Source organism: Macrosteles quadrilineatus, unplaced genomic scaffold, assembly GCF_028750875.1.
Source record: "Macrosteles quadrilineatus isolate MER2022 unplaced genomic scaffold, UCM_ALF_1.0 Scaffold_2__2_contigs__length_208266976, whole genome shotgun sequence".
Taxonomy (NCBI): Eukaryota; Metazoa; Arthropoda; class Insecta; order Hemiptera; family Cicadellidae; genus Macrosteles; species Macrosteles quadrilineatus.
Window position 1 is genome coordinate 120,764,759 of NW_026542595.1, and position 13,859 is coordinate 120,778,617.

General features: G+C 34.9%; 1 protein-coding gene across 4 annotated transcripts in view; it reads right to left on the bottom strand.

Annotated features, from left to right (window-relative positions):
* LOC128986100 (uncharacterized) overlaps window positions 1-13,506 on the bottom strand; it is a 35,299-nt gene extending 21,793 nt beyond the window's left edge. Inside the window, exons 1-6 of one of the 4 annotated variants that reach the window (XM_054406233.1) lie at window positions 13,416-13,506; window positions 8,081-9,212; window positions 7,430-7,600; window positions 6,458-6,595; window positions 5,652-5,867; window positions 4,638-4,778 (exon numbers count right to left, since the gene is read on the bottom strand). In XM_054406233.1, the coding sequence (XP_054262208.1) occupies window positions 4,638-4,778; window positions 5,652-5,867; window positions 6,458-6,595; window positions 7,430-7,600; window positions 8,081-9,169 (1,755 nt within the window). In that variant the 5' untranslated portion in view covers window positions 9,170-9,212; window positions 13,416-13,506. Of the gene's footprint in view, window positions 1-4,637; window positions 4,779-5,651; window positions 5,868-6,457; window positions 6,596-7,429; window positions 7,601-8,080; window positions 9,213-12,855; window positions 12,976-13,086; window positions 13,241-13,415 lie in introns of those variants that run through there. The other 3 variants (XM_054406230.1, XM_054406231.1, XM_054406232.1) reach the window with 3 other exon arrangements.
* Window positions 13,507-13,859: the final 353 nt, after the last annotated feature.

A 13,859-nucleotide genomic window follows, 5' to 3' on the forward strand; every position in this document is an offset into this window, starting at 1 on the left:
TATTTTTTCTAGCTGTCACTGAAATGTTTACAAACACCACAACCATTTCCGATCACGTTTTGAAGGCAAATCCCATCCAAGTGAGATTAAAAACGTTTTTATTACATAAAGGATTTAATTAATCGCAAGTGGAATAATATAGTGAAACCGTAAATTAAATAACTAGGCATCATCCAGGTCAGGAACCAGAAATATGTGTATAAAATTGTTTTGGAGTTTTGATAACCAGAAAGAAGACATTGAATCAAGATTGAATCAGTGTTGTATACGGCTGGGAAACTTAAATTTACTAATGACCGTCGCCAATAGCTTAGAAACAATGTTCCACTCATTGACGGCTCTTCAATGAAGGTTGTGTAAAGTGTAAAGCAAAAAATTACAACTGCAGTGGGTGATTGTAACAGAGGTTTACGGATGATGCTGAACTCGATTTTCCAATGTGTCACTTTCTGTTCCTACCATTGACTATATAAAGTCAATAGTTCCTACTCACCGTGTGATGCAATCGCTGGACCATACAGCCAATAGGCCCATAGCCCTTCTCTTGGGTACGTGTGGTACGTATGCTTACCCAATTTTTTATAACAACCCTTTCGACAACGATCCTTGATACCGGTACTTTTCCATAGAATACACGGCCTACCTAGGTACTTACTCTTTACTTTACTCTTTACTCCCAGGGCCATGCATATCTAAGAAGATATTTGGCCGCACCAACAAAGCCTCTCCATCTTGCTCTATCCTCTGCATCCTCCTCAGTTGCTCCTAGTTGCTCAATGTCTTTCTTTACTTGGCTCCATCATTTTTGTTTTGGCCTTCCTCTCGGTCGTCTTCCTTCGGGATTTCTTAGTAAAACTAATTTTAACTTATTTTGCTCCTCTCTTCGTAAAACATGTCCAGCCCATCTAACTCTTCTACACTTAAATTCACACACCACATCTGGATCTCTGTAGAGTTCTCTCAGTTCTCTGTTGTGTCTCTTCCTCCATTCACCACCTTCATAAATTGGTCCATAAATTTTTCTTAAAATCTTATTTTCGAATGTGATTAACTTCTTTTCTTCTTTTTTATTTGGTTTCCATGTTTCAGCTCCGTATAATAATACTGGGCTGATTATTGTCTTATAAATTCTAACTTTGGTGTTTTTAGACAGTAACTTAGAGGACATCAGTCTGTTGCAAGCGTAGAAACATCTGTTTGCCAGATTTAGTCTATTTTGAATTTCTATTTCTTCTTTGTTTTCCCTGGATAAGATAACCCCTAAGTACTTAAAATGTTCTACTTTTTCAAATGTATGGTCATCTACCTGCAGTGGGTCTTGGGCTATACCTTGATTTCTTGAAAATTGCATATATTTGGTTTTCCCATCATTTACTTTTAATCCTAATTGTCCTGTTTTGTCCATAAATATTTTTGTTAGTTGGCGTAGGTCCTCTAAAGTTTCTGCAAAAATGACGACATCGTCTGCAAACGCTAATATGTTAATTCTGGAGCCAATTGAAATTCCCTTATCTATTGTTGTCACTTCTTGTAGAGCTTCTTCTATTGCTAAGTTGAAGAGGATTGGGGAGACCCCATCCCCTTGCCTTACCCCTGCATTTACTGTAAAGGGCTCCGAGACTCTCCCGTTTACTTTGACTGAACATGTGGAATTTGCTACAGTTGTTCTAGCAAGGTTTATAAGTTTGGTTGGGATTCCAAATTTGTCCATCTTTTTCCACAGTTTCTCTCTATTTATGCTATCATACGCTTTTTGGAAATCAATAAATATTGCAAAAAACTCCCTATTATACTCCCAGTACTTCGATATGACTTCTTTAAGGATAAATATTTGATTCATTGTGGACCTGCCTTTCATGAAACCAGCCTGATGATCTAGGATTAGTTCATTTGTATATTCTTCGATCCGATTTAATACTATCTTTGATAAAACTTTGTACGGTATGCTAAGGAGTGATATGCCTCTAAAATTACTACATTCTTCTTTCTCTCCTTTCTTGTGAATGGGGACTACTATTGCTTCCCTCCATTCTTCTGGAATTTCTTCTCTCTCCCAGATTATTTTAATCAGTTCCCAAAGCTTTCCTATTACTACTCCCCCTCCCTTCTTCAGTATTTCTGCTGCTATCCCATCTCTGCCCGGGGCTTTATTGCTCTTCAGAGCTTTGACTGCTGCTTCGACTTCTTCTCTGGTTGGTGCCTCAACCTTTGGTTGAACGTGATAGTATACGTCATCGTTATCTTCTTCTGGTGCAAAGTCCACACCATCTACATTTAGTAAGTCGCAGAAATATTCTCTCCATCATTCTAAAACCTGTTGGGTTTCTGTAACAACAATGCCTTCTTTGTTTTTCACTCCATAAGGGTTTGGAGTGTAACCTTTTTTGAAAAACCTTACTTTTTTGTAAAAATCTCTTGCATTATTTGCTGTGCTCTCTTCTTCTGCTTTTTCAATCAGACTATTTATGTACCTTCTTTTCTTCTGTCTCAATATTCTGTTTGTTTCTCTACTTATTTCATTGTATTGTTGTTTATCTTCTGTGGACTGGCTGCACAACCATGCCCTTTTCTTCTCCTTTCGCTCTATTACCTTTGTTTCACATTCCTCATCAAACCAGGGTTTTTTGTTGGTTCTTTTCTTTTTCCCACACACTTCTTTCGCTGTTTTTATTATGCTTTCCTTAAACACACTCCAGTTTTTATTTACATCCTCTTCTACTTGGAGGTTTTGTAAAGCTTGGAATCTGTTTTCTAGTTTCAGCTTGAATTCTCTTGTTACCTGTTTGTCTTCTAGCTTTTCTGTGTCAATATGTAAATTATATATTTCTTCCTTTCTTTTATGTATTGCGATTCTTTGGGCTACCTTAACTAACATTAAAGAGTGATCTGTTCCGCATTCTGCTCCCCTTATACTTTTTATATCTGTTATGCTACTTTTGTGACGTTGGTCTACTAGGACATGGTCTATTTGATTTCTAGTGGTTCCATTAGGGGATGTCCATGTGTACTTGTGTATATCTTTCCTAGGGAACATAGAACATAGTACATACTACCTAGGTACTTAAGAAATAAAATTATAAACGTCCAAAAACCTAACGTTGTGTGATTTTTGTCACATCTCCTTATAATGTTAATATATATACCAGCAACCATTGTTTAGAGAACACGTAATCTATTAAATAACAGAAAGTTATGTTGTATAAGGTTTTTTTTTCAAACTGACACCGATAAGTTTACATTAAGAGTTGTGTACAAATAAAGCAATTAATGGGAAATAACTTTGATTGCCGATAACTTTTTATGAGAAAATCCAAAACCAAGAGATCAATAACCTTGATTAACGCATATAATTGGTCGGCTGTACTACAGTTCTTAACTGTAAACGTTGGTTTTTGGTACGGTACTGGTTCTTTTCCTTTTAACCTTTAGTAGCAGCAAGAATCATTTTTACGTACCAACACATCAAAGTAATTTACAAATTAGTTATCGTTGGTGTTGCACCTTATTTATTACAGGCGTAGGCCTATTCAATTTAATTGATGTCTTAACTGTATAATTTTTGCTTTTTCTGTCTGGATTCCAAAATGTTATGCTAAGAAAACTATAACGCATTTTAGTAAAACATTTATTCAGCAAACCATCATGAATTGTTCAAACACTTTGAACGTTGTTTATGTATCAATAGTTCATGGCCTATTTTGGTAATTTTTATTACAAATTACCAATCTAAATCGTCTATAGTAGGCCTACTGTACTTCATTTCATATAGCAAACCGATTCAGATAGCATTTCGACAGAATTTCGAGTCATCTCCGGTCCAAGCAAATATAAATTGTTATGATCAAATTTTATGGCATTAACAAAGATTTCAAGTACTAATTTTATATGTACCTTTTTATGCTTAAAGCGTAGCAGATTCCCTAATTAAGTTTGGTATTTTTGTGTGTATGTATGATGGTAACGCATTAATGTCCTTGTTTCTCAATGTTTCACGGAAAGGACAAGAGCGCCTTGATAATGAAAATGTCAACCCGAATAAAGTGTTAAATTAAGAGGTTGAGGTAGTACCTTAAATACTTTTAACCATTATGTTATAGTCCTTTAAATTCTGAACAAAATTGTACAAATCCCATTTCCGTATATTTACTCTCACCGCTTACACATGATAAAGGTTGTTGACAAACTTATGGGAGAAAGTATGTGTCAGAATGCTGATACCGTTTATTTAGTTTAATCATTGGATATAACTTATGGACCAACAAGATCCGGGTGACATTTAATTGCGAAGCATTAGTTTTGGCTTGAAACTGTCAGATACTGTATTTGCGAAGGAATAGTTTTGTCAGCATATCTGAAAGTATGCAAACCAACTGCTGTGCTTTATATAAGTAGGTTTTAACTGACTATGATAAGATCCCCGTGCGTAGAACGGGCACACAGCTAGTTTATCTCTAAAAATCTACTAATTGATCTTACACAACTTTTTCAAAAATTTTAGAAAAATTTGATAGTAGTGAAACTGGACGATAATTGATAATTAATTAATTGATAATTAATTAATTGATAATTGATCGACAAGTTTGGAGTTAATCTACAGCAGTTGACAATAGAAAAATAATTGTTGAAAACTTTATTACCGCAAAGTCCATCTCCAGAAGATCAAGTATGATTTCTAAGGCTATCGTCAATCTTCTCAGATATTTAGGGTTGTTTGCATCTTCAATATCTTGCTGGCCTTGAGATAAATTAGTAAATAGGTCTTCGATGGTTTCTATCACCTGGAAGTAAAATTTACATTGAACAAAACGCTTTTTTGGTATTTTATGATTGCTTGGTAATAAATAGCCTACTGAACAAGCAACAGTTTAATTCAATCATTCTATTTGGTATGTTCGGAAAGAAAGTTTTCCCTTGGCAACGCTGTAATCGTAGCATTACCCATGCACTGCAACTGTAAGTTGAGACGGATAAACTTACACCACTATAAAACTCGCTGTTGTGTGTAGTCTACACATTTTGTAGCATGCAAAATAAGAATTCTGCCAATTTTGAATCTAGCCTATAAGTTTGTTTAGTGTGAGTAAATTTGAAATTTGAACCAGTTAACATTTATCGATAAATCTGTGAAGTTGGTTTTAAAGAAGTTGCCATCATGACTGCCCAGGGTAAAGATCATGTCAATCAGGATGGCTAGTAGTGAGGGACATGGGGAAGACTCCCAACAACTCTAATATGTCCCAGGATGCTTGGATCTAGCCCTGAACTGTTTTTCACATTGGCTCAGGGTATTCCTCGAAGCTTGTAGCAATATCACAAAGATCCATTAGTGATTGGCAGGATTTGAACCTGAGACCTCGGGGACCGAAGCTCTTGTCACAAGACCAGCTCGTCCCCTGCGATGGTCATATCACAAGATGCTAGAGTGGTATTAAATTAATCCAACCGCAATTAATAGTTCACATTTCTGTACAAAATAATAAAAAACACCTATGGGAGAAGGGTTTTTGCGTGCATCCTGCTTGCCAATCGAAAAAAATAAAAAATCTATAGGTAGCTACAAATCTACTTGTAGAAAAATAATTAACTCTACAGTAAGAAAATTAAGCAGAAACATATATATAAGATTAGGTACTATAATGGAAATATGTTACCTCTTGTTCTTCTTCATCAATAAGTGGCTGATGGTTAATGAATCTTTCTTCCAACACTTCGTAATTCAAATTCTGTTCATTATTGTCTGTGCTATCCGCCTCACTTGGGTTGTTTTCCTCATTGATCTTCATTTCATTTATCTGCGGTTTCAAAATATTTTCCATCTGATCCATGATGTATGTCAAAACTCCAGAATCTGTTAGTTTTGTTTGGAACTGTAAATTAAAAATTTTACTGCAGGGATTTTGTAATAGAAAGGGTTCAAAAAATATTTACTCCCATTACAGATTTATGTGACAAAATAAAATTTTTAGTTGTATGAATGAATTCTGATTAGGAATTATAAAATTGCTTTGATGTCTACACTTAATATGAATCGATAAATTGTCTAGATACCTACCAGTTACTTAACTAATTTTAGAAATAAATCTTTTTCATAAATTCTGAAGACAAAGCCCTACTCAAAAGTTTCACTGACTGAAACCATACAACTTGATTGCATCCTGTTATTTTATGTATTTTTATACAAAGCTCACTATTCAAAATCTAATTTAAAAAACAACACCTTGAGATACCATAGACCTAGATACAAATTTCCATCAAAATCAGACAACAGTAGGGTGTACAGTATAGCTTTGTATGCATCCACATATATTACTTTTTTGCGTTCAGTTTAGGGGCACCAAAAATTGATATTTTCAACCAAAACGGAAATTTTGACAAATACCAAACGCTATGTATATGAGTAAGTTCAAAGAAAACACGAGTGCTTGAGATAAGAGTAGATATAATTGAAGCCACTTACAAAGCTCTCACGGCGGTATTTTCTGTCTAACAACTCCAAGTAGAATTCATGCATATAGTCGGTACACGCGGGATGCATGAACCAATGGGTGACCAGGATTGTTTTGACCTGCCACAGTAAGTCTTCATTGGGACCATTCTGAAAAGATCAACATCACACATGGTTTAGCTGTCAAGAAAAAGTGAGTGTGAATGTCGCTCTGAGGCACACAATGTTGTGTATTTTAAGGTTAAGATGATTATGAACGAATAAGATGGTTGCTTTGTTACTGACCAAGATCTGCTGAAGATTGACTTTATTAGACCTTATTTAGACTTTATTTGACTTTATTTAGATTGACTTTAACTGTGATTTTAAATCACAATGATTAAACACAGCTGGGTCTAGTTTCAATCTTAAAATATCTACTAACTGAGGGTCAAACCAGCTACTTTCTCATCACTTGGCTAGCACTATACGGTAATCACTGAGTTAATGCAACTTAATTTAATTCCACCAACTTTGTTTGTAATTTATCCTTTTTTAGAATCATTAATATATTATTTTAATTCTATGTCACAAGTTGTAAAATGGCATTAATTTGAGTCAAAATTTATATGGAGTGTTGGAATTATCTCAACACTTTTGAATGTGTTCAGATAAAGGTTCACAACAAGGAAATGCTTCATCAATATTAATGACTTAGTTTAAGTATATATATGTTTGACAGAAATCAGTAATTAAAATCAACTCAATCTGTCGGTGGATCAATTCTTCTACGTCCATTTTGAATTAAGAAACGGTGACAGCTTTAACACGAGGATGGAATGTCTAGTTTTGCCATTAGTTTCACATTCCTAGACGACAAAACCAGTTTAATCTTAATTTCCGTCTATCTAGGTGTCACTAGTAAGGTTGTCATTATTTCCCATTCCAAACTAATTTTCAATGGGTTGTGTACTGTCAAGGTTTATTTCTATGACAAAAACTTACCAAGATGTAGTCAAACAGCATTCTTATCATATCTCCCCTAAGGTGTTGTTCTCCATTCAAAATCATGGAGACGGCAGGCAGTATATCGTAATGCCAATCCGGAAAAGGGCAATCAAAGATATTGAACACATGTCCGTACTGGTAACTGTTTATTTCTTTGGGTTGTGTGTCCTGCAACGAAATTGTACAACATTTTTCATCCAAGTTCACAGTTTAGAGTATATTTGGAAATAAAAAAGGTGCATTAGCTTTTTTGTGGAGTTCGTGATTTACAGAGAAAGTATTTTCTAAAACGCTATGAAGAGTTTGCTGTGCTTAGCTGCAGTAATTAGCACAATGTATACTTCAGAAAAATATCATTAACCTTACATCAATATTATCAATTAACATTAGAAACTTTTCCGTTACTTTACTACCACTAAATGACTTAATTCCCCTATCATATAAAATTGATGTTTAAAATTAGGTCTATATCTCGGTTCTAACTTCAACTTCACCTTATCCAATCCAACCTAAAATAACCTCCTGAACAAGATTTGTAGGTAATTGCAAGATTTTTACTTGAAAAACATAGTGGTAGCATATTACTTCATCTATGGTGGTAGTGAGGTTAATGAAGTACTGTAGCCAATTCTAAAACAATAGACTTACCTTGTGCAGAGCTTTGCATTTTTCAAGGTCAAGGCATTCTGGTAGCCTGACAAACCCCAGTTTATAAGTTTTGCAGAAATCATTGTGAAACTGACTGTAAGCAATATCCAGGAAGGACGACGCTGATACCTGTTTCCTCTGACAATTCTCGGGTTGTTTATCAGTGGAGAGAGAATTAGACTCAACATTGACCATACTTGATGAAGATATCCTGTTTTTACTGTCTGATTGGTCATTATCTGTTTCTTTTGACGAGGGACCTTCCTTTATATCAGAGGTTTGTTTTGGAGTGTTTATGCTATCAATAATAACAGAATCATTTAACGAAGAATGGAGTAATGAAAATGATGGTTCATTTCCATTCAATTGTATCAAATCATCAACGTTTTTAGGCCTACCTACTTTTCTTGGGGTTCCAGACATTGCTGGTGGTTTATCAGTGGTAAGAGGAAAAGACTTGAGTTTAACCATACTTGCACTTTTATCTGAATTCACTTGATCTGTTTCTTTTGATAAAGGATCTCTTTTCACATTGGAGGTTCGATTTGGAGTGTTTATGCTCTCAGCAATAACAGAACCGTTTATCGAAGAACGTATTAATGAAGTTGATTTTTCACTTACATTCAATTGTGTTACCATTTTGACCATACTTATCTTTTTAGGCCTACCCCTTTTCTTTGGTGATTTATCAACAGACTTTGTACTTTCTTCATCCAAGTTTGCAAGTTTACAATTAGCAGGTAATAAAGCCACATTACACTGGCCATTTTTTGTAATTGGTAGTCTGTTTGAATCATCGATTCTACGTAGTGAAACTAAGCAAAGTCTTGTATCAGTAACATTAGCTATTTTTGCCTTACTGTTTATATTGGAGTTTTCTTCAACTTTTTGAAATTTTACACAGTTGTTATTTTCTGATTTGTTTTTCCTTTTAAAACCTAGAGTTACATTTGGTAAATTTCTTTCATTTTCATTAACTTGGTGCTTGGTATCAAGGCAGGTTTTGGAAGCAGAAAAGTAGCGGTCTAGATTATTTTTTTGAGGCAGTTTTTCTTTTTTTCTTTTGGGGTTTTTTGTTGATTGTGACATTGTTTAAATAAATAGGTAACGTTGATCTAGCCGAGAAATCAATCTGGAACAGAATAAAAATTAATTTGAATATGATCAGATATTAGAACCAATATCAGAACTTAGCCTAAGTTATTTTGTTTTCATAACTATTCAAATACCGCTATGTAATAAATTTAGGCATTAGTTTGGATTTGTTTCTATGTTCTTGTGTTCATATTAATTTGTATTCAATGCTTGTTTTATATTCAATTTTTATCTCTGTTATTTGTCTAGGCCCTACATAATTTGTCGTCTCATCTTTTGGCCACCCAAAACATATGCTTAAAATGTAAAATGGTGTAGGAAAAAAAGAATGTTAGCCTAAGTTAATAAGTTAGGAATTTTTCATCATACCATCGCACTGAACTATTGTTCAAATACTCTCGCCTGTGATAGAAACTAGCCATTACCAGATGGGTCGTGAAAACTGTAGGGCCTAATGGTAAAACTAAAGTTAAAAATAGTAATAAACGGTATCAGCAATCTGAAACACTTTCTCCCATTAGCTTGTCAACAAACTTTATCATTGGTTAGCGATGAGAATAACTTTAATAACTCTAATTATGATATTTAATATGTAAAATCACAAAAGTTTCATTAGCTTTTGAACCGTAATTTTTACAGGAATGGGGGGTTGCAATATTTTGTTTAGAATTATAAGGACCATAACAAATTTAACAAACAAATTTAAACCAAAATCGGCGTTTTTTCCAAAAAAACCTTTTTCCCGTTTTTTATGGGAAAATATGCCACAATAACTTTTGAAGCCCAATTTTTACAACAATGGGGGGTCGTAATTTGCTGTTAAGAATTATAAGGATTATCACAATATACTAATTTCAATCAAAAACCGGTTTTTTTTAAATACGATTTTCTCTTATTTTAAGTTAAGTATGGGTTTTTATGGGAAAATAACATAATTTACAATAACGATTGAATCGTAATTCTTATGGAAATGGGAGTTGTACCATTTTGTTCAAAATCGTTCGGGCCATTTTTAAGAAAATCCGATTTTTGCTTATTTGATGGGTTTTGTGGAAAAATCAACAAATCAACGTTTTAAAAAAATGTAATAATTGCCTGGAGATACCATGGATTAGTACCTTACCTACATACCAAATTTCATCAAAATCTGACTATTAAAAAAAAGAAAAAAAAACTAGTAGGACAGGTGTGGTCTGTAGCTCTGTACACATCCAGACATACAGACACACACACACAGAAATCACTTTGAAAGCCACTTTTTTGGTTCAGGGAGACCCAAAATGGATATATCCACTCAAACTCAAAAAATTTACGAAAACAATACTTTCTCCATATACTAATGTATAGGGGGAGGAAGTAAAATACCCCCGCCGCAGCAAACCTGCAGACTTAGCGAATTTCCATTTGCCTCATTGGATTTACACTAAAATGTCTCCTTAAATAGGCTATATCACATTTATTCCCTACTTCAATAGAATTAGTTTAACGAGTAGGCCTACTTAGGTTTGCTGCAACAGGGAGGGTAAAAAAAAGTTTTTTAATGTAAAATGTTAATAGGTGCTTTAGTTTAGTAAGAAATTATAGTATTTTCCAAATTTGATAAAAATATATTCATAAATAAGCAAACTACAACAGTTGACTTATTCTCCATAAGAATAACATGGGAATTTTAAAATTACAATTTTTTTTAATTTTCCGTAACCCTTAGGCGCATTTAACGCTTCAATATACTAAATTATTTGTTTCTCTAAGCTCTACATAATGGTTTTGAAAGTAATTGTGGAATTTTGTGTTTTTAGGGTCAAAAATGGGAAAACCCTATTTTTACCCCATAAAACCCCCCATAAACCCCCGTACCCATAGTCCGATCAAGCTGGTTCGCGAACTCATTCAAGTTTATCCTGCTTTACACCTTTAAACCAAATTTCATCAAAATCGGACAAAAATTACTCAAGTTATCGCGTTCAAGGACACATAACTTATATATAAATCTATACATATGTATATATATATACATATTAATAAATAATACACCATAGTACCCTTTTTTAATTTTTTTTTTTTTTTTTACATATGATGAAAAGTAGGCCTACCGGTACCATTCGTGACTCATCCGAAATGACTGTTACCGGACACTCGACCAGAATAGGCCTACTTATTAGGCCTACCTATATCAGGATTCCACTTGTACGGTAAGTTAAAGGTATTTTGCCTCAAGTTAACTTAGCCTATACCCTTGTTTGTTTGGTTATTGTTGATTTGAACAGCTATATTCAGTACAGTAGAGTCCCGCAAACTCAGCGTAATGTGGACTGGAAGGGTGCCGAGTTTGTGAAATGCCGGGTTATCAGGAACTAGGGTTAAAAATAAGAACAATAACATTTTTAAGCTTTTTAACTGCCTTTTTTATTTATATTTAGGCTATATTACACGTCAGTATTAAGTCATCAGATATAGTACAACAAACCCTTGGTATGAGTTGCGAATGATTTGACTTGAGCTGGCTTGAGTCCATGTTTAACTCAGACTCAAAAAATCACTAATTTTCTGAGCCAGATGATGGCCGAGTTATCCAGACTGCCGGGTTATCGAGTGCCGAGTTTGCGGGATTCTACTGTACCTACCTAATATTTCCTTTGCTGTGAAAAATAATGGTAGTCTATATTTGAATTCAGGAGGTAAAAAACTATAAATTAAGATGTCGAAATAAAAAATTTGTTTGGAGAAGGTACCTATAAGTTACCTACTAATATTAGGCCTATCCTTCATTTTTTAGCGAATTACAGAAAAAGATAGGCTAGGGTTGCCATATTCCCGGTTTTCCCCAGATATTACTTAGGCTACTGGATTTTGATGTTCAAAATTTAGCTCTTGTGGATTTCTGCAAATAGTGAGAAATCTCCTTTTTTACTCTCTATTAAAATACATTGTAAACGGCACTTTTGGAATAAAATAGGCCTAAATGTTTGTGTTTGGAAATATTGTTAGGCCTACATTTATGCAATGACTGAAAAATGCAACGCTAACTTAGTAGGCTATTCTACTAACTTAAAGTTTTTTTTTATTCCTTGTTAGTTTCACTTTGGCCAGCAGCGTCCTTAGTTTAGGTAGGCCCTATCATTTCTTCCATTAATCCCAGTCCTTTAAATCGTGTCTGCCGGACAGTCTGAAGTCCAAAAGTAACTTATCCGTGTTCAATACCAAAGCCGAACCAAGTCTAGCAGACAGAGAACTTTTGTTTACATTAGTCGTTAATTTTAGTGGGATGTGACAAGCAAGATGCATATTTTAGCCTATGGTTTCGCGTACCATAATTTGAATACTGACATTGTAGCACGCATATTGAACATAGGCCTAGGCCCTACACAGTATGGATTAATAGACAGAAACAAATTACGTAACTGGCCCCAATGTCAATTAATACTGTAGGCCTAGGCTATTAATAGCCGTAACAACTGGTTTGGACGTTTTTTGACAGTTGGACATATTTTTTTTATGACCCCACCCATACCATTTCTGTTATAGTATTTGTGCTATATAGGTATATCGACCTATATAAAACTTGTCCTTCACAATCAAGCTAACAATTTTGCTAGCCCGTAAACTTTTATTTAGGCCTACTGAAGTAGGAGCCGCCAGCTAAAATCAGTTTTACAAATTTTACCACATGACAACCCTACCTTAAGCTCAAGATCGATCAGCCATCAATCACCAACCAAACAATAAACGCATAGGGCCTACAATGAAAAACTTAAACAACAAACATGCCCTTTTTACTATAGAGTAGGCAGGAACTTTTCCCGGAGGCCTCTAGTATAGGCCTAACTTAAGTTACATCTGGTTAACTAGCCTAAGCCTAGGTTAAAATATTTCTCTAGTACAGTAGCCTCGGCCTAGTGCAATTAAGTTACCTGGTTGGTAACTGTGTGTTGTTTTCTAGTAATCGTGAATACCTGTTAACACTCCACATAAAATTGAAAACAAGAAGGATCATTGAACCACCACACAGCATCCACAGGACAGAACACAGAACAAAAACTTACTAGGAAACAGAGACAGACAAAGACAACAGAGAACAGACAACGCAACGAGACAACAGAGGAGAGATTGGAGATTGGAGTATTTGGATTGGAGGGAGACCGAGAACAAACAAATTTTTTCCTATTGCCGAATTGGTGGTCTGGTTTTTTTTACCCATGAGATCTCAATGTTCTCTGTGGTTGTCCATTAGAAAACGTACCTTTTCCTACAGTCACCCGACAAAGTTGGCTTCCTTGTACTGTTTATAGTACAGAAAGCTGCTAATTGCTGCATATTTATACTTTGCCGTACGGTTTATACTTTGCCGCACATCAGGATTCCAACGAAACAACACAAAACAGCGTGGTTCTAACGACCGTGAAGACAGCTATCGCCAGCTGTCGACCCTACATTTTTTCCCCTCCCACAACGACTTCCCCACGACCGTGAAGACAGCTATCGCCAGCTGTCGACCCTACATTTTTTCCCCTCCCACAACGACTTCCCCTCTTCTCCCTCTCGACCAATCAGATACCGCCTAGCTTAGAGTAGTACAGTCGATGTTAAAAAAAAGACCTCGCATATGCAACTACCTACTACGGATAATTTACAGATTTCCAAACCAAAACTAATTCGCTATACTTATTTATTAAGTAGTGAATAT